Below are 27,220 nucleotides of genomic sequence, written 5' to 3'. Positions count from 1 at the left end.
CGGCTGTCTGTCATCAGTGTTGCCTTTAAAACAGGAACTCGTACTGGGGGAAGTGGTGTGTTGGCATTTTGGAGAAATGGGGATCGAAGTACAATAAAACTGTAAATGATATCGTTCCGCGTGTCCACAAACAACAACCAGGCATTTCTTAATGCAGAAACACCTCTACTAAGCGACATATTCTCTCGATAAACAAGAGCAGTGTAAGTATCTTCGAGAATGCAATGAATGAAAGCTGCTTGTTATTAATAACCTCTCCACTTGAATGTTATACTTTTTGTAGAGTATTAACAATATATCCATTTGCTCATAAGCTAACATAGGAGCTCTGGAATTTTTTTTTTAAATGTGATGGACTGCCGAGAGAGAAAACAGAGTGCAAATGCTGCATTGTTGGCTTTCACAAACCTTATGCTAGTGTAGGCTAGGTCATTTTCTACAGTGTTGAAAGATAGGTACACTTATGCTATGTAATACAATGTGCCTGTACCTACACTTAGTTAGTACTCATGTTATTAGATAGATATTTATCCCAAAAAAATAGGAAATTATAGATAACCTATAATTAGATCCACCTAGCTTAAACTAATGCAGGATAATACAGCTGACCTTTTATAAATGCTTCCTTATTAAAAGTTAAGTTAAATTATAAGAAATGTGTTAGAGGTAAAAAAAAAATATATATATATATATATATATATATATATATATATGTATGTATGTATGTATATATATATATATATGTGTATATATATATGTGTGTGTATGTATATATATATATGTATATATATATGTATATATGTGTGTATGTATATATATATATATATATATATATATATATATATATATATATATATATATATATATATATATATATATATATATATATATACATATTCTCATAAGGGTGTAAGAAAAGTACTGTAGGAAGCAGCTGCCGCTGACAGTGATGCGCATAGTTTTTGATGGGTAGTCAGTGAAGCTACAGTAGTCGGTATTTTATGTTTGCTGCAAATACAAACTAATTCACCCGATTAATGCAACATAATTACAACGTCTCCCGGCCATTTCCCCCCCCGCAGAAAGTTGCTACCAGCCGGTAACCTAGGCTTTCAAACTAGGAAACTACACAGAAAGCAACATTAGAAATGCTAGACTTACTTGAAAAACCTGGTTTAGGTTAAATTCAGGTTATGATGAACACTGTTAATAACTAAAGTGTAATATTTGCCTTGTCATCTATGCATGCAAGGTGCAAAAAATAACAGGAAAGTGTTATTTTATCAACACCAACAATGCTTTTGTCACTATGCTGAGATATATTTTTTCTCCTTTTTTCCTTTCTATGTTTTTATACTCCAATATTGCAAATGTAAATTAGATTAATGTAAAAGTGGAATCACTACAGGTGATGACAGAGGCTGTAAATGTATTGCTTTTGGCAATTTAGATATAATATTTTGATGCTGCTGCACAGTACAACATAGCTTGCAAATCTGAGAGCCTACTGTGCCCAACTGTAAACATTACATTTGGACAATTTCCTCTCTTCCTTTTGTCCTCTCATATCTTTTAATCTGCTGACTCTGGTTTCTACTCGTTGGTGAACAATAGCATACATCCTCCTCCTCTGCTGGCAGTAACACTATTGAAATGTAGCTGAAAACAGTGTTTTTAGTGTAAGGTAAAATTCAAGTCTCCCAAGGCAGCAGTCTCCCATGAGAAGGCATAAGTCAGCACAGGCAGCCAGACACGCTCCTTGAACATGCTAATTCAGTCTCTTTTTTCTATTCCCCTGCTGCACCTCTAGACTCTTCCCCATTCCTGTTCTTCTTGGATGCGCATAGATACTTTTTTTGCCTTCATATTTTGCCTCTCTGTTCTCCCCTGTTTACACTTGCTTACACATTTCTGCCTATCACACTTAAACACACTTTTTATAAAACGATAATCAATTAGCATTAGACAAGCAGGACTTGATAGATATTGTGGCTTATTTGTTTAAACATATCCGGCAAATTTTTCATATCTTTCAGCAGAGAACAGGTCCGAGGGACGCGAGTATGCATCAAAAAGCAAAGGCCTGCCCCTTGACTATCGACTCATACTTCCTTTTCCCACTATTTAAAAAAAAAACACTACAGTATTGATTGATGCAGTGTGTTGTGAGGGAGTCTGTCTGGAATTTAGAGCGCTCACTGAGAAACAAGTTTGCTTGATAGATGCATGACACAGACACTGAGTTGTAGCACTTTGTAAAGAAAAGTATTATACAAGCGTAGTTATTTCTGGTGACTGTACATCTGTAGAGGCACATGCTTTGACATTAATGCACCGCCATGTGGAGTGACATTTATTCTGTCACACACTTGCATAGTTACACGTGGAGCCTAAGGATACTTTTGTTAGCACTTCAGTCTTTACCACCTATTGAGAATTTACTGGTGGGTGGTGCATAATGTGACTGCGCAGTGCGTGATGGCTGGGCTCCGTAATAACTTGTGTGAAACTACTATGAACTATTTATTGAAAACAATGACTAGGCTACATAACATTAACAGATACTGTTGAAATAAATAACTATTCACAAGTTCTATCAAAGTTTGAAATATTTAATCGTGATTAATTGCATTAATGTCATAGTTAACTCGCATTAATCGCACATTCTTATCTATTATAAATGTCCCTTGATTTCTTTTTGTCCCATTTGTTTTTTCTCATTTTAATGCTCTTATCAACATGGAAAAGTGGCTTGGCTTGTTTTGTGCAAATATATATTTTTTTAATTGAAAACCACATTGGCATATTGCCTACTGTAGTGTTCAATTTCACACTTAACATTCTCACTTGGAGCAGTCATTCACACTTAAAATACGTAATCTCTCACACAATGTAACACTGTTCATCAAATGAAGGGTGTAAAAAATACTTTGACGAGGGGGGGGAGAATTGGCATCAGCTGTGTGCTTGGCCATCAAGTGGTATTTCAGACTGGACGTGCCGTGATGATAGCTCAGTTCATAATGACAAAACACACAAATCACTTTGGTCTTGTCAATAGAACTATTTGGCAACTTAAAAAAGAAAGGGAAAAAAAAAAAGTACATTTTCCATTCAGAATCTTATTGGCATCCATTTCGGCATCTCGCGTTTTGCATCCGGTCTAGCTAGCTCTGGTGTGTTGTTGTAGTTACGTGTTGTTGCAACAACATGTAAAAAAATTTGCTAGGTCAAAAACAACGTAAATCTTGCGATTAAAAAAAATTGACACCGTTAAAATGGGTTTGCTTTAACCTTTCGTGAACAAATTAGTCTATGTGTGAGAAAAACTGATCACTCCAAGCTTTTTTTTCTTCTTTTTTTTTATGACTTCCCTGTGAGCTGTCAGAGTAATCAAAGAGAGCTCATGGTGTGAAGGAAAATTGTTAGACTAAATGAGACGGATAGGAAGTGTGCACCTTGTGAATGAAACACACATGGAATGGGGTGAGAATTAATTTAATTATGTCTCACAGTTGTATGTGAAGGATAAACCATCTGCCTGATCCAAACTGACTACTCTTCTCTATATATGATTTTGTATTAACTTGAATCCTTCCTGCAGATTTCAAAAGTTATCTTGGCTACAGTAGCAGGAATGGAGCTAAATTTATTTAATTAAGCCAAATGATTAGGTGTTGCATTGAGGCCCAGCTGTAAAATTCTGTCACTCAGGTGTTTTTTCCTCTCATTTCTTGTCAGGCTGAGGAAGGAGAATGGGGAAGAAGGATGCCATATCGACCGGATTACCAGTTGATCAGTACCGAAAACAAATTGGTGAGTCTTTATTCGTCCTAGTGCTGGTTTATCAGTTTGTTGATCACAGTAACTTAGTCAACTGTAATCAAACCAAGGAACAATATTTGGTATGATTAATTGGTTAGAAACAGATATAAAGAAATGCTCAAACTGTTGTCGGTTTTTTCTTCCAAGTTTTATTCGTCAGATGTAGGTTAACACAGGGAAATGTATTTGACCAGAGAACGGGTCAGTTCAGCAATTAAAAGCACTAGACACTCTAATAAGAGCACTATTCATATTAAAGAATAAGATAAAGTGACAACAATAAGATTATAACGACAAAACAAGATAAAACGACAATAAGATGTAAGATCAGATGGTAAAAGATAAATAAGATACAGCACTATACATATATAAAAATGAGGCTTGTGTGTAAAAGTAAGTGACAAAGTTATCCAACAGTAATGCACAAATGTAATGAGAAAAAGGAGTGAAATAAATAGATAAACGTACACAACATAAAATACATAGATGATCTGGGCTCATTAATATAACATTTTGTATCCTAAATGATTGATGGTTTAATCAAAAAGATAACAGATGTATTAACTGGCAATTAAAACAATAAGGTCTGTAAATTAGTCTGAGATACTTTGTGACAGTACGAGATTGGTCTTTGACTTGTTGTGTAACTCCATTTCAACAACATATCAACACCGCGTTTATCAACACGGGCTGTGCAAAAGTTAGCATAATATCTTTGTAGAGCTCTTGAAACTTTTACAATTTGTATTGGATTGAAAAGAAACTTGAACCTGACTCACTGGAGTAGAACCAGTACACAAGCTGTGGAAGTAATTACGACGAACACGCAGCATCTAAAGTCACATTATTGACGGACAGAGGATTCTACTCTTATAAAGCTACCCCTTTGATATCATGCCAGAAGCTTTTCTAGTCCTGAGCTTTTTTGTTTCCCCATCTTTCCCCTGACATTACAAAGGCCTAACTGAGGCAATATGGTCGGTATCAATCAAAAGTTTGGTCCCCTTTAGCATGCCAGCTGTGGTTGCTTGAAGATCATAGCTCATATCATGTCTTTTTGTTTTTGTTTTCTTCTTGTGGAGCAAAGCCAAAAGGTAATTGTGAACAGCTTCGGCTGACCCAAAAACAAAAGGAAGCTCTGTATATATATATATATATATATATATATACATATATATATATATATATATTTCTTTCTTTTTTTCTTCTTTTTTTTGGGGTAAGATCACCTGTTGACTGCAACTACAATTTGACTAAAAGTCTAGGGAACAAGAACAATTTGTCCTAAGACAGAGATTTTTTAGATATGTTTTCTCTTGTTTGGTGGGTGTATCTTGGCTCAGCTCACAGGTGATTCTCAATCATCACAGGTGATCCTCCATCAGCAGAGACGTCATGTGTCTGTACACGTGGTAATAAAACATTTAAACCTGCATCAGTGTTTAACGTGGACGTTTGTTTAAGCCATTAATTTTGAGGTCTGAAAGGCGCATCGCTGAAGTGTAGGCCTCAAGTGGAATATTGTGATTATAAAACAATGGTTAGCAACTAAATAAGTGACCAATCTGTATTCATATTGTGGAGCAATTCGCTCTTGAAATAAAACAAAACACAGACAGGATCTCTTGTCCCTCACTGTAAACCAGCCAATTTGAGCTGGAGTAGGACCGTAGGATTTATCAAACTGAATAAATCCTGCTCGCACATACTAACCAAAATCCACAACACCAACGTACTAAAACATAGTGGACCAGACGCAAGCTTTTATTTTGAAAAGTCGAAGCTTGGGGATGGCACCAGCCGGGAGGGCATGAGGCGGGAGTAGAGACTTTATATTATTAATTTATTATATTATATTAATAATATCAATTTAATCTACAGTCTATGGGCTTGAGGCATGAGACAGGAGCTCTCCAGGCTGCGGCTGTCTATTTAGGTTTCTATTGTGTAGTCATTCCATGCTTAAGCCCTAAACATGCTTGTTAGTCGCCTTCTCTCCCAGTAATCTTGCATGTCAGAGGCTCAGTCATGTTTAAAGGTGGAGAATTGGCTTCTAACATGAAACATGTGGTAATCAGACGTAATGTGATAAAGTAGATGACCAGCCTGTAAATGTTTTGCCTAATTATTTCAAGCATGTCTTATTAGATCTTGTATGTATGTATTTTTTTTTTTTCCTTTTGGCCATTCTTGTGTTTTTTTCCTGCACTCTTTCCTAAACTCTTAAGTTCTTGTCCATTGTCCCATCCTCTTTCAGTCACTGTGTTTTCTGATTTGTACATGTCTGGAGACAGTAACTTTATTTAAAAAAATTGAACTTTAAATTTTTTTTTATAACCATCAACTTATTAGAATCCAATCATTCTAGAGAGAATTGCGATGCATCAAAGAATCGATTCCCCTTTCTCCTAGTGGATAATCATTTGTTGGCCCGTGGTAATTCACATCCTCTGATTATTCTAGGTTTTATATATTTCTGATGTAACTTTTATGTTAGCAGGACTAAATTATTTCTTTTGTATGTTTTATTTTTCGAACTATTATGTTACTTGTACCTTTTTGGAACAGTTACCTTTTTGAGTTCTTCCCTTTTCATATTTAAGTCTCAAATGAAAAATGTAATTGTTATTCTGAAGTCAATAGCAATATGTGTCTTCATCAGGGATGTGATAGCATGTTGAGAAATGTCTCTGTCTTGTTTACCAATTTATAAGGGCTTGGGTCTCATGAAGCAGAATGACAGTTAAATGCTTTCATAGTGGGACAGAAGAAATCAGTTATCAGTTATTTATACCACAGATTGTTTGGATATTTGCATGACATCACCTTTGCTCTCTGTGTGTAGGCCTTCTCCCACGTCCCTTCCCTCTGGGAAGCAACAACAAACTTTGAGCTAGCAAGCTACATGCTGAAAATAGGGATCGTGCAACAAGGCAGGTTTCTTGGTTTGTTCGGGAAATGATTGTTAAGATTAACAAGAATGTGTTTAAAGGAATTACTATCTACTGTAACTGGGACAATTTGGGACCAATTGGTGGGACTGCGGACAAAATACACACAGAGTTACACTGGTGAGAGCAATTTACCTTTAACCAAATATGTAGCTAACTCAAAGACCTCGTGTTGCTGTAATGTGTGAACAGTAAACTTCAATTAATAATATATGTGGCGTTTTCATTTGCGGTGGGCTGCACATTTGGCACCAAACAAGTCCCAGAGACTCTTATGAACATGGAAAAGTGGATCGGCTTGTTTTGTGCAAATGTTTTTTACTGAAAACAACATTGGCATTTAGCCTACTGTCGTTTTCAATTTCAGACGAAACATTCTCACGTGGAGGGAATAATCTATCACACAATGTAACACATCAATACAAGGGTGAAAAAAATACTTTGACGAGGGGGCGGAGAATTGGCATCAGATGTGTGCTTGGCCATCAAGTGGTACTTCAGACTGGATGTGATGAGATGATAGCTCAGTTCACAACGACAAAACACAATGGAAGCATTTGGCAACTTTAAAAAGTAAACTTTCATTTCAGATTCTTATTGGCATCCATTTTGGCGTTTCGCACTCGCCACCCACTCAAAACGTAACGTTATTACTCTTTGGCCGGCTCGCAAGCCAAAACAAGTATGTGCGGCGTGCCTGTTGTATTGTTTCCAGTCTAGCTAGATCCGGTGTGGTGTTGTTTTCTAACGTTACTAGTTGTTGCAACAGCATGTGGAAAAAAACTACAAAGTTGTCAAGGCCAAAAAGTACGTCAATCTTGCGATGAAAAAGTTGACGCCATTAACGTGGGTTTGCGTTAACGCCGTTAACGTGTTTAACTGACAGCACTAGTTAAAATAAATGCACTAGTTTTTCTATCTCAGAATGTATATGTGTAATGTAATCAGAACTTACTTCACAGTGATGTGGTGATAAGGCCGGCGATTCGAGGCTAGCCCACAGATATCCCTTAATTGTATGCTATTGTCTTAAACCCAGCAGGCTCAACAAATTAGAATCATACATGACATAACAAGCTCCTCTCCCACTGTCACATCCCCTACAATTCAAAAAATTGTAACACAGGTGTCAGGGACACTTTGGTCCTCTGTCTTTCTCCACCTCCTTCCAATGCCCCTCAATTTCTACCGTTTTCCCTTCTTTTTTGAAAATAATGGCTTATTCATGGAACATCAGCAGTAGTCCAGGCTGGTTGTTGAGCTGTGCCATCATCTCTGCTGGATTGCTTTTGTCATGTCAGATGGCCATCAAGGGGCCACCCTTGACACTATTATTTAATACCATTATTAAGCCTGTTATAATTGCCAAGATGCCCTCAGGAGAGGTAGAGCTATGTCACTCTAATGGTCACTCTGTTCAAGTAATGACTGCTGCTGCCTGCTGAACAAACTGGGGGAAATTGTCGACATATAAAGACACCCACGACTTCAAGTATGGCTAATTGGAAATGATGGCCTTTCACATGTAAAGAAGGTCACGGCTATGAACATGTACTTCTTGCAATTAAATGTTGGTAGGCTACAGTACATCATCAAGGTACAGTTGTTTTCTTCTTGTCATTATATAAGGGATTATCGTCATGTAGCTGTAAATCTCACATGGATGGGGAGGTTTTGCCTCCACACATGATGCAAAGGACAAGGCATAAATATCTCCCATGTGTCTGCCGTCAGCCCTCCAGTTCCACGACCATGCATCCTGGCAGATGCCAGTGATCCGCACCATGTGGTCACTGACTATTTGGCCGCCATGCCACGTAGACACAGAAGCGAAGCATGAGGAACTGTCAGCCACGCTGTCAGTGTGTTGCCCGTGTCGTCCCAGGGCTCTAAAGAGGGCTGGATACTGGTCTGTCTGTCCAAATCACCCCATCACTCTGAATGTAGCGCATATGCAGGACAGCTATTCCCGACAGAAACAAACAAACATGCACTAAATTCTCCAGGTATGTTTGTGTTTCCCTTGACAAATTCTTGTGCTTGTTTGTTTTATTTTTGCCCTCATGACAATTGTACACAGTAACTTTTTAAATATTACAGTACTGGCTGGATTTCAAGAAGTCCAACAAACTTATTGAACAAAAAGTATTATTGCTAGCTTGTGTTTTTAAATACTGTAATTCAAATATGTTACACTTCAAATATTTTATGGATTGTTCCTTTAGAAATGTCATGGTCTGAGGTCACATATCTGCATCTAACAGAGACACAGCAGTCTTTATCTATAGAGTTAGTTTCTAAATTGTTAGCTTAAAACCTGTAACTTTTATTTTTTAAGCCAACATTCAAGGCTTGACATTCAGAAGTCAAGGTTGTATGTTTCACCGTTTTTTCAATTAGGAATGAAATGTCGGTGCATGTTGTGAAGAATTTACAATTTGCAGCATGTATTAGACACACACAGCTAGAGGTGTTCGTGCAGTACGTGGTGTACTGGGTTGGTAAGGCAGCTTTGAGTAGCAATTTATTTTAGCAGGAGCTGATTTTGGATTAGCACGGTTAATTGACAAATAGAAACGTGGACAGAGATATAAACAATAAAGCAGCAACTTGGGAGACATGTCGTTTCATAATGGGTGTCTCAGACATATAATTGTGGTGGGTCAGCTCTTTTTGTTCATGGGTTAAAGTAACAAATATAATTTTTATTTCAAATGATCAGCAGTCTTTTACTACATGATGCATGGATTAAATGTAAATGGGGTAGACGGCTGTAAAAAGTCAGTGTTATGAGGTTACTTGAAATTGTGCAAGACATGACCTACTTTTCACCACAAATGGATAATCATAAGTTGGCCCAAGCAAGCGATGGTTCTACTATGACACTGTCAAAGATAGTTTCCTGCCTGTCAAATCCATCAGAATATCAACATTGCATAAACAGATACTTGAGTTTCTGTACAACCCATTAATGCAGGGTTTTTCCTGGATCAAGATTAGGCGACGGCGGTACAGAACCTAGAAATATTTTTACGTGTGTCAGCATTTATAAATGTATCAGTGGGTTAGGGTTAGGGCACACATTTTACAAAAACAATTGTACATGGTTTATGTGTGCGCAACCAACATTTGAGGTGACTTGAAAGTGAAATGGGTAAGTTGACTTGGAAAATTATTTTATTTTTGATACTTTAGGAACTACTAATAACAAGTCATTAATTAGGAGGTTGTTTCTCACTTGTTTCTTAGTAACTACTGACATTTTTGTTATAATGTAAAGTACCAAGTTTCTGAACAATGATGCCGTCCCAAATCAAATATACAGATTTTATTTAGACAAAATCTTCGACCTATATATAAAAAATATTTTTCTGTTAGTGGTAACACAATTTCATATAACTAAGACTTCAAAGAAAAATGACAACAATCTACATTGTCTTTTCGCTCTGCACCACTTTGGAGTCGTTTTTGTTTTGTTTGCCTTTTTACCACTGATGTTTCTTTTCATTCACCCAAACTGACACTCTTAGATTTCCACCCCTCTTCTAGCTTCACATAAATGGCCAATTTGTGTGACACACAAATCACATTCTTTCTTCCCTGAGTGCTCAATCACGTGCGGCTAATTTTAGCTAATACCCCCTACCTGTCTTGTAACGCTACGCCGAACAATTGCTCCAGATAAAAATAATTTCTCCTCAGTCTTAATCAGACACCATTTACAGGGAAATGCAACGACAAACGAGACAAAAACATGAAACACATCTAAGGGAATGTACAATGAGTGCTGTGGTGTGAAGGGCCACTTTCATTTTTCTCTTGTCCTCTTGACATGAAAACAGTGATGACTTCAATGAAAGGCACACTCAGGGAAGCCTCTCAGCCCACTCTCTAGGCCACCTCCCAAGGGCTAATGTTCCTCTGAGACATGGCATTGTCGTTGTTGTACAGGAGGACCGTGATGCCTTTTCAGTGTGCCGGGCAGACGTTGGGAGGGATGGACTGTAGCCCAGCTCAGTTAGATAATTGGTGACCAAGTGCCGCTGCAGCAAGGGGAACAGCAATGACAAATTGGAGTGCTCATGAAGTCCAATGCAATATCATCAGGACTGCATGTGCGTGTCTGTGTGTGTGTGTGTGCACATGTGCAGCCTAATGTAATTCTTCTCCATTTCATTTCACGATTCATACTCCTACTTGGGGTAATTATTCAGATTTTGCGCCACTTAAGTATTGATTCTTACCAAATTGTTATGGGTGTTTTGGGTTGTGATGATTTATTTTTTTTTGCATATAAACATAATTTCTCCATGTAGAACAATTTTAGCCTTATGAATGAGTAAACAAAATCAGGACAGGTGCCTGTTTTGAAGCCATTTGCGGGAGATATTATTCTGTAAATGCTGAAAATAAAAAAAAATCAGCCTTTTAAATTGAGCGCCCAGCTTGCTTAAGTTCTGATATTGTTTTGTCTTTGAGTATCTTTGGGCACTTTTCCGCCAAATTGTCTGACAAAGCAAACTAGTATCAAAACAAAAATTACTTATTGTTCAAGTTGTGTGCTTCAATTTAAAATACAACCGCAGAAGGATATAGGACATTTACCCCAAACAGCTTGGTTGACACATTGGATTATTGATAGTGAAGAATACCATTTTCCAGATAACCTGGATATGAGAAGATATCACAGTATTATCAAGTAAATGTTCATGTTGTTTTTTGAAAAGCATAAAGGCCGGGTCACACAGGCATAAAAACCTGTGCGTCCAGTGGATTCGCTCACAGGTGAATCAATTCCTTTTCTTCAAGTTAAAAAAATCATTGGTTAAATTCGCATATGTGCACCAATGACCAGAGCCAGCTTACTGTCAGTTAGCAAACTTGTCAGCTTGGAGAGCTATTTTCACCATTTAACCAATTTATTAATGGCATTATGTATAATCCTGAGAAAAAAATGGTAATAAACCAAACAGTACAGAGAAAATAGAAGAAGCTCAGAGAGCTATTGAGACTGACTCGTGCTAGCATGTTTCTGTCTGGATAACATGTTAGTGGTTAGCCCACAAGCTTCAGCAGTGTACCAACTAGCCCTGCAATTACTCCCTATGTCCCCAAGCTTCCAGACACACACATTTCTTAAGGAGACACATGCACCAAACATTCCATATATTCTGAACAGTTTTGTTCACCCCACACCGACCTATACTGTGTGTGCGTGTGTGTGTGCGCGTGACCTGGCAAAACATATTTTACTTTTTTTTTTTTTCATATAGTATTCGTAACATTTGATGCTGGTTGTTTCTTCTAGTCTTACATTATCCCAACCAGATTTGCATTCTGAAAATCCCTGCACAGTGAATAGTAAGCAACCTGAGGTGCCCTCCAATAAAATTTCCCACCCGACATCCAGTTGCCTGCCCAATGAATTCCCACTAGCTCCCTGTCGGCTTCTGGCAACATGCTTCCCATTTTTATTAACCCTCCACTGAGTCAGAAGGAGGTGTTGGATGAGTCCGAGACCAAAAAGAAATGGAGAAAGAAATAGGAATTGTGCAAGATTTTTGAAAAATAAGTAGGGTGTTTGAACAAGAGTGTGTGAGAGAGTGTGTGTGAGAGAGAGAGAGAGAGAGAGAGAGAGAGAGAGAGAGAGAGAGAGAGAGAGAGAGAGAGAGAGAGAGAGAGAGAGAGAGAGAGAGAGAGAGAGAGAGAGAGAGAGAGAGAGAGAGAGAGAGAGAGAGAGAGAGAGAGAGAGAGAGAGAGAGAGAGAGAGAGAGAGAGAGAGAAGCTGCTTAACCCCATGCTATTGGTTATCGGTCATCTCCTCTCCCCTCCATGGCAGTCTCCACAATAGGAGACCCTTCACTTTCCAAGAGACATGATACACAGCGGTATGCAGCTCGGCCTGTTTTTTTTGGAATCGTAACACAAACACACACATGCACACACTCCTCGTTACCCCTCCTGTTTCACAAGCTCATTTTCACTCCTTTCTCTCCCACAACCTTCCTGGATGAATATGGATGGTTTCTTTCAGCGCCTTCCTCCTTCTCTTTTTCCCTCTTTCAATGCAAATTAGGCTAAATTGGCTGAGAGTACAAACTCCGAGTGGCCTCCGCATGTCACTTCACGGACTTAGAAACCTTGAAGCTAACCCAGGAGCTTGGTCTCTGTCTCTCTCTCAGAAATACACACTCACACTCACACTCACACTCACAGACATTTCCAGCCTTTCCACCCTATTGTTAGCAAAGTTCCTTTTCCTGCAGTGTGTTGTTTCTAATTAGACCAAGACAGTCGACTCTGCCTCATGTGAAGCATGCTCACACACACTCGCATAAAAAGACATACTTTGCCAGGTGGCTGGTTTGCCCACAACACTCACCCTTGTGAGTTGAGTCCACAGGAAGTCAAGCTACCACAGGTGAACACTGCAGCTTAGGCCAGGAAAAGATTCCTTGTATTTTGATTGCATGTGCTGATATTTGTGGGTAAATTTATTTGTTGAATTTCTGCATAATGCTACCATTTAGCCTTATTTCTCTCATTTGCTTAATTTTAGGTTTACAGCTATTGTGATTTGGGTTTAAAAAAAAGCAAATAAGCATTTGTCAGACCATTCCTGTATATTCGGCTGCAATTTTCAGATGAGATAATACGGCTCTTACTGTATATCTGTTAAATATGCAGCTACATCCAGAAGATGATTAGCTTAATAAACCAGCTCCAATAAAGCTCACCAAAAGTGAAAATGAAAAAACGATGAATAATACAATGAGAAAATTTTTCAGTCTTTTGATTTGTGTTCCCCATTTGATTTTTCTCTTACAGGTAAGCAGGACTACAAAAAGACAAAGCCAGCTTTGAAGGCCACGCGGCTGAAAGCTGAAGCTAAGAAGTACTCCTCTGGATTCAAGGTGAGACTGGCCGGGTCTTACGTTTTCTTTGACTGCTGACGTCTCTATCTACATGTCTTCCATCATTTCTGCTAATGTGTCTGTCTTGGCCCATTTTTGTTTCTGTTTGTCTTTCTGTCTGTCAACCATCTAGTTTCCTTTTGTGTGTCAGTCTGCCTTTTTCAGAACATGTCTCACTAAAATAACTTTTCACATCCCAGACTCTTAGCTCTCTTACAACCTACGGTTGATCTTTTGGGAATGTAACAATATACAGTATATCCACATGAAGTGATGTGGCTCCCTGCCTTAACTACCGTTTGGAAAAGAGAGGAATGGGACAGTCCTCCATAGAATAAAGTTTACAATACTCTATAAAGTCTGCAAGAAAAAAGACAACGAATAAAGAATTCCTGGGAGTGAAATTCAGGAGTTTCCGTATTCTTTTACTGGTGAATAAAAACAACATGGAGGAGGAGAGACCGTGAGGGAGAAGTGGGGAAATATGATGAATAGAGAAGAAAAAAAGAAACCTAATAAGAAGTTGATAAGATAAATAGAGTTGGGTAATGTAAAAGTAAAGGCAAGTGAGGGTGTTGCTTGGATGGAAAAGTGTGTCTCTCTCTGTTGCGTTGTAACACTGCAGTGATTAGGAGCAAAGATGGATGACTCCATGTTTATCACTCTGTCAAACTTGGCACAGCTGCTTATGCTTTTCCTTATTCAGTTGGCTTACCAATAAACAATTTTCCTAATTCAAGGTCTCTCTATATAGAGTAAGCCCATGCCAATGAAATGTGAATCTGTCAGCATAGGTTTTTAAATCCTCTTTGAAATTGCAAACACCATCACATGAAATCAGGTCATCAGTCATTTTAATTTTTTAGCTGCCAAAAATTGAAAATACATTTTAAAAAAAAAACAATATTCAGACAGTTTTCTTTTTTAAAGCATGTTTATTTTTCTTTGTGGCATTGAGAATGTGTTCTGTTAACAGTACATCAAAAGCCAAAAGGCTTCACTTCCTCATTAAGCCTCAGTTGGCACATAGTACACAGAGATGAACAAATCAAAGTAAGGATTAAACACTGGGTGAAATGGTCAGGTTTTAAAATATGCATCTCTTAGACACGCAAGGCCTCATTAAGCATGTCTTTAATCCAATTAGATTAGTCCATATCTTGAAATATTGATATTGCTTATGAATAATTCAGGTTTTTCACGCCCAAGACGAGGGGAATTTTCAGAGGTCGGATTAAAAATACCTCTGGGACGAGGATATTAAACTTACTTAGACCCTTTGGCCCCGAGTTTGATTGAAATTCAGCCCAAATGTAATGGATATTTGGTCACGCTTGCTTTTCCATCGAGTCCTTTTAGCTTTATACAAAGTTGTGAATTTTACACAGCTCTGAGATGAGAGTAGAAAGCCCCCTTCTCTGTTTTTGTCTTTCTGTCCTTTGGTTGACAGCAATGATTTGGCTGCAGTTTTTTTAGGCATGTTGCTCTGTCCTCTCTTCTTCTCCCTATTTTACTATGTCCCTGCTTGGGATCCTGGTCTCTGATGCAGCTGGCATTTCAGAAGGACCAGCAGACATGTGGGCACAGAATCTGGCAGCTGCCAGGGCAGGCTGTCTTGGGGCTTTCCTAGTAGCAGGGCAGTCTGGGTAAGTTGGCAGCAAAAAGGATGGAGAGACTGAGAGAGAGAGAAAGTAGAAGAGAGAGAGAACGTCTGTTCCCTCAATAGCCATCAGTTGTTGAGCTGCACAAAACGTTGACCTCAGAAGTAGCTGAAACCGCTTGTGTGTTTCTATTCACATGCTGTGTCACGGTTTGTTTACATAGGTAGCTTATTACTGTCTGAATGCGAGTGTGGACATATTCCTGCCCTGCTCTTTCAAACTCTGGATGGCATGGGCTCACAACAGCAGAGATGAAGAAATTGGCAGGAAGTTTGTTTGGCTGTCTCTCCTCAGTTTGCCCAGAGAAGAAGTGCCTTCGAAGTAACTCCAGCACACTAGCATGCAGCACCGGAAACCAGCCTGCTGCCTTGTCTAATTGGCACACTAGCCTTCTGTTCAGTCGTGCACTATTTTCCTGTCTTATTTAGCCGCTAAGCCTAGAAAGTTGGGTGAAAATTGCTTATGGAATTGGCGGAGAATGGAGGATACAGATCATTACTCTGGGTATCTTCCAGCTGTCATCTATGAATATATGTAAGACTTTATAGAATGGGCTTTTTTTTTTGTTGCATTCCTTTGGGTGATTACACCCAATTTTTTAAAATCGGTTTTTAGTAGCACTACATGCATGTTTGTACAAATATGTAACTTGAGTCATGAAGTTGTTAGTTTTGTCATGAAGGAGCAATTCTGACAAACAGGCACAGTAATTATTGAGCAAAGTCATTGCTAATCAACACTTGTGTAAACAGTACGAACTGGGAGTGATGCTGTGCTACCAAACTCTAGCACCTGCTTCAGTCTCCCACTGAAGCAGACTGGATCATCTTCTCATTCCCACTTTTGAGCAGGTTATGAGCACAGACAGATAGCACGTGTGAATTTGTCGGTTTTATGGCCTTTTATGCCCTTTAATTTACAGGAGGCTTTATGAAGAGACTCAATGAGTTAGGATAGTGGCACTAAGACTTTTTCTGTCTCTGGGGAAGTGTCGCTAAAGCATTCGTAAAGGTTTTAAGAGAAAAAGGCTTTGGCTGTTGAAAAAGGCACATTCGGTTCGCTTAAGATAACCAGCAGGTAGGTTACGGCATGTGGATATTTAAAACACATTTTCTCACGTGGTAGTCCAATTGTAGGATTGTGATAACTTTTATTTTGCAAAAGATTAGTGCTGAAATGATTAGTCAATTATTTGATAAGTAGAATGAAAGAAATTGATATCAAGTAATTATTTTAAGTCATTTTTTTTTTAAACCATTGGTCAGATAAAACAAGGATATTTTTTTACCTCTGGCTCCAGGGAAATGGTGATAAGCATTTAAAAAAATATATTTTCTGAAAACGATTTATCTGAAAAAAAAATTCAATAGATTAACGAATTTGTATTGAAAGCAATCCTTACTTGCAGCCCTGGAAGGATGTTAAATGGATGAGTTTGAAAATATGAACGATACAAAATGCAATTATGATTCCTGGACAAAAGTATTATGATATCAAGGTGGTAAGTCTCCTTTAACAGCTGTCAAGGCACCAAAACATCAGTTACTTTTATTTAACCACTCATGAAATATAATCTAAGGGTTGGTTATTTGTTGCTGTAACTTGTACAGATATAACATATACCAACCACAGCCCAAATGCACGCATCTGTCTGCAACCTACATACAGCCACTGAATATGCTTAGCTCGTAGGGACAGACTGACGCACACACACACACACACACACACACACACACACATACACACAAACACACGAGCGCACGCATACAGCAATCAGCCTAGATGGAGTACAAAAGGAAGACCAGATCAGGGGATGCCTGCTGAGCTGTGGCTTGTCGCCAGGGTGACAGGGACTCAGCTCCCAGCGTGCCGGTGCTGAGAGAGCCACATGATGAAGATGATCCTTGGGCCCCATCCAGGGGTCTCTATCAGAATGTGGGCACATAGGCTGTGTGCTCGTGTCTGAGTATGTGTGGATGTGTGATTGGACCCACATAAATGTGTTTGTGAGACAAGGCAAGAGTCAACACAGTGGTCCACTCTCCTCGAAAACAATGATCTCGATCAAGTGCAGGTGCTTCCTACAACTCAAGTGTTTTGACCAAAACCCCTCCAGCTTGTTTTCTTAGACAAGTTACCAGCTGTTGTCTTTTTATCTGAAACCTGAAGCAGAGAAAGGAAGAAAAACACAACCTGGATTGCGATTTTTATGCGTCCTTTTGTGTTAGCGCCAGTTCAGAGAAATGCTTACCTGCATCAGTAACACACAATTTAGTTCTGGGATGTTGTCGGCAGAATTACAAACGTTTCTCTTTGTCATGTTTTTCAAAGCTGCGAGAGAACACAAGGAAAAAGTAGCAAAAAAACAATCAGCCTCCGTGATTTGATAAATTCTCATTTCTCCGAGGCCTAGGCAAAACAGAAAAGTAAATCAAGCACGGGAAGCCTGGCGGTTAATATATGAAACTAAAGTGCATGAAATTTAAAAGTTTTCCAATTAAGCAAGGACTTAAAGCTGTTTGGAGGCTGCTGGGATGTAGATAAATGGTGGCTAAGGCTAACGAAGACCAATGCTGCTGCTGATGAGGCACTACAACATGTACACAGATAGCTGTGGATGCCATGACGCCTTTTAATTGTCACCACCCCCACCCCCTTCACCAGAGAGAGGAATTATTATTACCCCCCCCCCCCCCCCCCCCCCCCCCCCCCCCGCCACCTCTCCTTTTTGTGCCCAGTCTTATCTCTCACTTGTTTTCTCTCTCCTTCTTACTCTTGTTTTTCATTCCTGTCTGCAGTTTGGCCAGTGGGTTGAATTTGCAGTCCTCTCTCTGTGTGCGTGCTATGTATGGTAATTACTGAACTGCTGTTTTCTCAAATTGTCTTTCATATATATTTTTGCTTCTGTTTTTCTTTTCCAGCTGTCTTGTTTTCTGTTTGTCATTTCCCTTCACTGTAATCTTGAAGATATAGCATAATTGGCCTTTACCGGCTGATTTAGTTCATCATGGGTCAGGTTTTTGATGGGTAGTGTCCTGAATAATCTTTATAATCTAATATCTGTAAAAATTGGATAGGATCACGATTCATGTACATACACTTGCCATGTCACCTTTGTTGTTGTGGACCAGTTTGCACGTAAAAACCTAATTTCCATGTCGAAATCAAATATTTCTTTTTGAAAAACCCATAATCAGACTGTACTCTACACCCTTTTAAAGCTCTCCAAGCTCTCCAGTGTTGATTAGAAAGTTTGCTACTAATGAGTTCTCTTGATAAAGAATAACTGGCATTGTTCAATACTCTGAGTGGCCCTTATGAAACTCCAGCTGATGAAGATTGTAATCGTGTGAGCGCCACATAATGAACAAGCGCTCCAAATTCTCATTTTCAAGTTGAATGCCACTCCTCTGGAAAGCCTCAATTTGTTTGACAATTAACTAATAGAAAATCTAAAAAACAAAAGAAAGTGTAACTTCTGAGGAAGACTTGCAGGGTAACACTAAAGACTGATTGCAGATCGAATAATTATAATACTGCAATCTTACTATGCTTCTTGGTTTCCGAAATGGGATACTGCACATTTCTTTTCTCAGTTTACATCAAGAGAAAACCTAAAGCAAATCAATGATTTATTCTTCAGAGGCCTGTGATGTGCTGTCAGACTTTCTTCAATTAAACTTCAAAAATCTCAAATAGTCTCCAATTGTTTTAGTTTTTTGGAAGAATAATCCCAAAGCTGGCAGCTAACCCTAGCCTTGACCCTGGCTACACTGTGTGTACTGGAGCTTCTGTTGCTTTCTAATTTCCCCATCACTTACACTGATGTTGTGATTTTCATTTAACTTGATTCAAATATATATACAATATATTATTATTATTATTATTATTATTATTATTATTATTGTTATTAGGTAAAAGTCCTCTACTATATATAGCGTCATTGTCCCTTTCATTTCATCAGGTAAGGCTCTTTCCGCATTTAATCTCTCGAGTTAAAACGCGTAAACCATTTCCACATCTGTTGAAGCCATTTCTATGGAAATTATCTTTTGAGTTTATTTTTGTAGTAGCTGACAAAACCTGTGTTTAAAATAGAACGTAGAAATTGGAGTTTACCAGTGACCTGAAATAATATAATTTGATTGGCTGCTAGATGTAGTATAAAAGAAATTGTACTCTGCGAAACAGCCAGAAGCCACTGGACCTTGGAGCAACACAGTCTTTTGACCTACACGGAATTACAGTTAATTTATAAGAAAGGTAAAGATCCTAAGTTTTTGTGTTTTATGTTTTGAAATTTTGTAAGTAAACAATCAAACGAAGAACTTTGGATTCAAGACTTTTATTCACTGCCGTTTTGTGTTGAGTACAAAAATACTTTGAAGTCCTAAGCTAGTGAGTCAGCTTGTAGCACTCACAACATCTGTGAGAACACATCTGTTTGTCTGTTTTGACCTTCCATCAGCAGTGAGCTGAGGTTTTCCTCCGCTGTGAACAAAGCCTTCAAAAAGAAGCTTTTTTTTGTGTGGGAAGCAATAAAACACCAGTGCTGGGCTGTTGTCTGAACGGGAAACACTGACATATGATTATAAGCTTGTTAACCTTTTCAAACTAAACAAACATGGCTTTCAGTTTTCTGCGCAACGAGAATTACTAGAATTGTTGGGTCCTTGTTGATTACAGAGTGTGGTCTAGACCTACTCTATCTGTAAAGAGTCGTGGGATAACTGTTGTTATGAATTGACACTATAAATAGAATTGAAGTATAATGTACAAATAGGCAAATGTCATTCTCTGTAAAGTGAAAGTATTAAATATTAGGATTGGATTAAAGTAGGATTGATTGAGGTCGCAGTAGAGCAGTTAAAGAATTGCAATTACAGAATGGTAACTTGTGTTACTGTGCAACTCTCTAAACACTAAAACCGAAAGATACTGTAAGTCAGTGACAATCCCTGTGTGAACATGTTTAATACAGTGTGTTCATATTTAACTGCAATAGTATGGACCAGGCTTTATTTCATTTGAACAGTTTTCCATCTTTACATAAGAACAGATTTTTACTTCATTGGCTGAAATGAAAATCTGATGATTCCTGGTGACTGACAGAACAAAAATTACATTTCTCTTTAAAAGCACACTCACAAATTACACTTTAAATATTTAATATTTAGTTTTTGAACTTTTTAAAACCAGCTATTAAACTATATAGTTTTACACACAAAGTCTGACGTAAAATTGAGATGAGCAAATTTGTAGATGAGAGAAACACAACGGAGACTTGACAAATATACAGTAGACATAACACTAAGAGATGAGAACAATAATTACGTAACCATGCAAACATACAAAGTAGAGCTGCACCTGTGTATAAAGACAGGCATGGGATCAGGCAGATATATATATATATATATATATATATATATATATATATATATATATATAGTGTTATACAGAAGAGCAAGCATCTTAAAAGCATCTCTCTTTACTTCTCAGGATGCATTCCTGGTGATTGCAGCAATCCTTCTCTTTGTCCTGTGTGTCTACGCCTTCTTCTACCTCAACCTGAGCACCGAGATCAACCTGGACGTGGATGTGGATTAATTAAAGGTGGACCGTGTCGTGAAGACGTACACACATCAAACACGAGGACGGGACACAGTCTGTTAGCTTTTTTACACACTTTTGGTGACACGGTGACAACAAACTGCCTCTTTAGGTGAAATGAGAAAATACATCGAATATGTGTCGGGCTTTTTTTTAAAACTTGCATCATCTTGTATCTGCCATTGAATTTCTTCTTTCCCTTTAATTTCTGCAGGGGAGCACATAAACTGTAATCACTGTACTGACACGTATTTTACCATGGTTCTACATTCATAAATGTTAGTTTCTTCTATTCTTTCCCCGAGCCTGCATCTGGAAGCTTCGATTCTTTTTCCCTAAAATATTCAGTGACCTCTCGCATTGTGGCACTTTGACTTTCTGCTACAAAATCTACAAACGGCAAAGAAAATGAGCCTCTTTCTCGAAACTACGATCGAGACCAAGCCTCTTGTTACAGTAATCATATTTTGCAGAGTCACGTCCCACTGTTTTCTCCACTAATAGAAAAATGTAAATCTCCCACTGAACCTCTCGTCACATCCAGACAAACACTTCGCCTCACATTCCAGTGCACAAACCTCTCCTCCCGTATGTCTGCAGATCACAAAGTGTGAGATTAGAATCCAAAAGCCCTCGCCCTGATTGGATGTGTGTGCAGAATACAGAACAACACATTCTACCTGCCACACATACACACCGCCCAGAGACAGACATCCACAGGGATTAGCATTACAAAGATGATCCTGTTCTTTCATTTAAATGAAAATTACAGACATGAGTGAGGACTGAATGGAGATAAGCCTGTATGTTTCTCATAAGGAAAACCTTGACAGTTAGTGTCTTGTCAAATGTATGTATTGTTGTCCCCTTAAGGATGTGATGTGTCTATATGAATAGTATTGTCAAACCCTCAGTCTCTTTACTCTTTTTGCATTAGTGCTGCAAAGTGCGAGGACTGACCTTCCATCAACCATTACAGTCAAAGGGCTTCCATTGTTAAAGAGATTATTTGTTGGTGAAGGAGTGCAGACTCTGGCTTTTATTTCATCCATTATCTTGCAGATTTGTTCATTTAGTTCCTTTTTTGTTCATTATTAATATTTCTATTCCATGTTTATCTTAGTACCTCAACTAGCAATACCAATACTGTTCTCTTAAAGGCAATTGATGCATTGTTTAGGATATGACTCTTATATTAGTGAAATGCATAAAAGGCCAATACCAAATACACAAGAGGCCTTGTGACATTTTTATTTTTCTTCCACTGAGTGTCTTTTAAAAACAAGTCTTGTCTTTGTGCCTGACTATGTTCTGTGGCTAAGAGGAAATCTGAGACAGATTTTTAGCTTTTAGTTTCTGCCTATGTTCCCCCTTCTTTTCTCCCATGACCTCCCGACCTCTGGTAAAGACTACACGTCCAAGAAGCCATTATGTTAAGCATGCATCCCTACTCTGGCCATTTATCTGGCCTTGGTACATCCCTCCCCCTCCTCCTCCACTGTGACTCACACACATGTGTAACCATAGATAGTCCTAGACCTCACAGACCTTCATATGTGACACTTGTTATCTGAAAGGTCACCATTACCAACTACAAGAGCTCCGGCATCCGCACAATGGAAAGGATCTGGCAGAACAGCCTATTTATTTTTTGGGCAATTTAAGATGCAGGCTATTTTTGAAGTAGTTTGTGTGGTATAAAAACATTTTTATGTTTGCTTTTTCTTTATGATTTAGTTACAGGATAATGGGATATATTATGAAGTATCTTTCTGCGTGTTTTTGTTGATTTGCTTCATGTATCTTTTTGTAAGGAAATATAAATAATGCAAAAGAAGATTAAAGGACCTTTTCAGTAACTATATTTGTATCAATTTTATTAGATCTTAAGATATGTGTCAGCGCTTGGCTACGTGACAGAGAGAAGGAATGAACCCTTTTAGCTAATGCACATAGAAGGTCTCATAAGCATTAAAGGAAAGCACTATCAGATTTTTTTTTTCAAATGCGTAACAAATATTGCAAATTATTGCAAATATGAACACATATTGCAAATATTGAAAAATATAATATGTAATATGTTGCATTTAAACACAAAAGCAGCTGATCAGGCAGTGTAAGCTTTGCATACCACCTTGACATTATCTTAACAACCAGTAATGAGTTATACTTCTTTATCAGCAAAGGTTTATATTTAGCCATTAAATGCAGGTGTAGTCCTTACTTTTAGTCTTAAAAGTTAATGATTGAAAAAAAATTCCACTGTCAATTTACTTTTATGGGGTATAAGCTTGCTAGTTATTTCTCTTAGCTCGCTTCAATTCCAAGCTATAAACAACGGTGTTCTATCAGTAATGGGTTATTAAATTGTATTCACTATAGTAATGTCTTCATTGCTCCACATTACATGTCATGGCCTTAATAAGAGCAAGGCTGTTTGTGTGTCAACAACTGTAGAGGTCGGGATGTTTCACACAGGATTCCCTCCGCGTGACGCTACAGTAGATTGGAGATGTTGGAAATGCATACAGCAGGGATAATCCACCCCAATGAAAAAAGGACATGGGTGTGACGTCAGCATTCATGTGACATATCTCTGCTAATTGACGGTGTTTCATTGACTTTTGCCCAACGCAAGTCAGACGCATGAAATTAATCAGGCAGTAGCATTGTAGGAGCGTTTAGCATGACCTTAACAGCGTTCCACAGGAGTTGAACGCACTGAAGCTTTACCTACCATCCTGTGACAAATGATCTAGACGCCACGCGCCCAAATCCTACTCATTAGTCATGTGAGCAATGTCACTAAGAGTAATTATACTTCGCCCCAATCTTACACATTCAACAAACACACACACAGAGTACGCAGTGTGGCTGCACTTTCCCACACTTAAGCCAGTAAGAAACATTCTGATACGTGTACGGCTGTTTACTGAGACATGAATCATAATTATGACTGCTGGTGAACTCAACACTGCACATTTTTAGCGTGCTAGGTTTGGCTCTCATGGTATTTGCTTTAGACATAAACAAACACGTGCATTTTGTCACACTATCTGTCCGCACCATGACGTCATGTGAACATAAAAACAGGTTGGTGTGTGTGTGTGTGTGTGTGTGTGTGTGTGTGTGTGTGTGTGTGTGTGTGTGTGTGTGTGTGTGTGTGTGTGTGTGTGTGTGTGTGTGTGTGTGTGTGTGTGTGTGTGTGTGTGTGTGTGTGTGTGTGTGTGTGTGTGTGTGTGTGTGTGTGTGTGTGTGTGTGTGTGTGTGTGTGTGTGATTCAGTATTCAGCACAGTGCCTTTGGACATGCTCCAATGGAGCACTCAGTCTCTGACGGACCGGTGAGGAGGGTCAGTTCCGCCTGGAGCTCATTTGGTCCATATCTCTATCACACACACACACACACAGTCTCTTCTAGTCACTCTGTCAGGGAGACTCATCACTTCTTCCCTCTCACATGCACGCACACACCAATGCACACAAACACACAGCTAAACTGCTGTGCTCCATTAGGGAGATATAGTGAGAAGACAGGACTGATGATGCATGTCACAAAGTACTATTGCTAGACTCACACATAATGTCTTCTCCTTCTTTCTCTCCCCATCTTCCCCATTTTGTCTTCCCCTTCCCATTGAACTGCTGAATTTCTTTCACTGCTTCTGCAGTTCTGCTTCATTTTTTAATTATATGCAGATTTAAATCCTATAAGAGACGTTGGTGCATACATCCAGAGTCAATGGGTCATAATGACATGAGACTTAACATTTCCTTTTCACTCTGCAGGAATCTTCTGACTTTAATTTCCAAAACAAACAGGACCACGTCAATGCTGAACTTCCCAGTAATACTTTGGTGTTTAATTCCCTGCCGACCTCTGTTGCCTGTGTGTCTGATATGAATGCATTAACAGGATTGCGCTGTGCGGTGGATTAGAAACTCCCCTGTGCTTTGTGAGGTGTGTGGTAATGCTAGACTTAGAGGATTCTGCTGCGAATCACATCCTCCCATCGCCTTCTTAATCCCTGATGCGCTGCCTAATGACACAGAGATTGAAGAACTCAGTGGGAGACCGGAGAAAGGCAGGGACAAAGGGACATAAAAGTTGCGAAGACTCAAAATTAGTTTGAGGTCTGATAGAAAAGAATGACTTACTCTGAATGACACTGAAGACGTCTCTGGCCATTCTCAACAGTTTTACAATATGTGTGTGTGTGTGTGTGTGTGTGTCATCAGCTTTTAGGACAGGTGCTCAACAGGTGTGCTCTCTGATATCAGTCCCTCTCCATTTGCCTGTCTGTCCCTCCGTGTTTGCACACGCTCATTGTGTTCTTCATAGAGGAACACCTGGGCTCTGGTGTACCTGGGCTTGTTGCCCAGTCCTCTGACACCGCACGCACACATATACACACACACATAAACATACACACACACACACTGGAACACAGCCATTTCCTGTTAGTGGCTACAGAAGGAAGCAGCAGCTGACATCCTATCATTCAGTTCCCAGGAGACTCAACACACTGAGTAAACCATCCCAGCCAGACCCACTTGATACTGGCTCACTGGAGGATCAGGCTTCTTGTACACATCACTTAAATAGAACAGGAGAGCACTGAGGACCCTGTTAGCACCTGCAGCTAATAAGTATTTGGAACTTCTGTTGGATTCTCTAAGCCTAACTGTATTGGGCATCCATTTGTTTTGCCTTTTCAAGTGTGGTTTATTATGCCAACAAAAGCTGCAGTATGCGTCAGAGATTTCTGAGCTAAATTGCAGTGAATAAGCTTTGGTGACAGATGCCAAACTTAGCATTGGCTTGTCTGTTTAGATGAGCGTACCTTTGCAGGCAACAGAGACAACTATATTTTAAATAAGTAAAAAAACAAGAGCAACCCTTAGGCTACAATGTCTTGTTTTAGGCTTTAAAAGTGGCTTTAAATAGTCTCAGACAATGAAAGAAATACATGAAAAATAGTTACTATATTTGACACCAGGCTTGATCGACTTTGGTCGTTTTCTGTAATAATCAGTAACTACCCTTTAATATGCAGGAGACAGAGACAAGTCAGAAGAAAGAGGCAGAGTTTCCGCATTTCTCACAATGGTAGCCATGCACTAGTGAGCGTGGGATTACCTGAGGGAATATCACAAACAGGTTGTCTCCAGTTGTTTTGGTTTGTTGTGTTTTTTTACTGGAATAAGGAGATCTCAGCTCCCCCCTTCTCTCTCTGTGAGTCACTGTTCCAGAGAGTAGGCAAGCACTGATGAGTGCATTCAGGTAGCTTAGTGGCTCACTTCATTGTTTCTTAACCATCAGGCTCTCCAAAAAATCAATTTAATCATTTAAGTAAAATCGTGGTTTCTACACTTGTTTTGTAATTTAAAACTCTTTCCTTTCAATGTTTCTAGAACATGTATTTGTCTGTATTATTTTTCTATTTAACAGTTTTTATTCTTTTTTTTTACCTTCTTAGGAGCAGCAAAACAAGCTTTGACATATTTTCACTTAATAGAGTTGTTGGCTATAGTGTTATTCAGTGCATTATTCACTCTCTTTTAGCTCTGTTTTGGTCTCCAACTCCTGATATACAGTATATCCTAATATCTAGCTCTTGAGCTGTTCAATGCTTAACTATGTTCACTGAAAACAGCTTCCTGATGCAGCTGGAAACAAATATATTTAGAGTGGTGAGACTGAACCAAACCAATGAAGTTGTGGTCTATAACAATGAGGACGCTTTACGGCTATATAGAGCTGAACAAAACTGCAGAGACTGGTGACAATCGCAACAAGTGATTCCTTTTATTTTACACATCTTTCTCTTCTCTTCTTACTTACAAACAGGCTTTTGACTGATTATTAAGGTAACATATTGATTAGTTCGTGCTTAAATAAATTACATAACTGCATTGCCAAACAGGCAGTTACACTGAAACAGATTTAAAGTGCGTGGTTGATTTTTCTTCTCTAAACCTATAAATAACAGCAGCTGATGAACAATTAGCCATTCCTGACATTTTACAGGCACAGAGTTGACCTGGGCAGGATACCAAACCCAATAGGAACACATTAGTTACATTAGCTGCGTAACCCACATCATTAGCAATTGCATTTTAACGTGCTGTAGCAGCAGTCAGTGTTTTGGCAACAGCAGCAATGGCAGATGATACATGCTCCAAGAAGGTGGTGGCTATCAATCTTTCTGTTCACCTCTCCATCTTGTTCGCTTGTTCCCTCTTTGTGGGTGAAACAAA

The 27,220-nt window shown here is 38.8% G+C and overlaps 1 protein-coding gene across 1 annotated transcript; it reads left to right on the top strand.

The window, feature by feature from the left end:
* triqk (triple QxxK/R motif containing) lies at positions 1–22,187 on the top strand. The gene is made up of 4 exons (XM_034892384.1): positions 1–203; positions 3,742–3,816; positions 13,605–13,690; positions 20,851–22,187. Exons 2-4 carry the CDS (start codon positions 3,756–3,758, stop codon positions 20,956–20,958), a joined length of 255 nt encoding a protein of 84 aa, XP_034748275.1. The 5' UTR covers positions 1–203; positions 3,742–3,755; the 3' UTR covers positions 20,959–22,187.
* Positions 22,188–27,220: the final 5,033 nt, after the last annotated feature.

The sequence above is a fragment of the Etheostoma cragini genome, chromosome 14 (assembly GCF_013103735.1).
Source record: "Etheostoma cragini isolate CJK2018 chromosome 14, CSU_Ecrag_1.0, whole genome shotgun sequence".
Classification (NCBI taxonomy): domain Eukaryota; kingdom Metazoa; phylum Chordata; class Actinopteri; order Perciformes; family Percidae; genus Etheostoma; species Etheostoma cragini.
The sequence above is the reverse complement of the archived record's forward strand: the minus strand, read 5'-3'. Positions and strand labels throughout refer to the sequence as shown.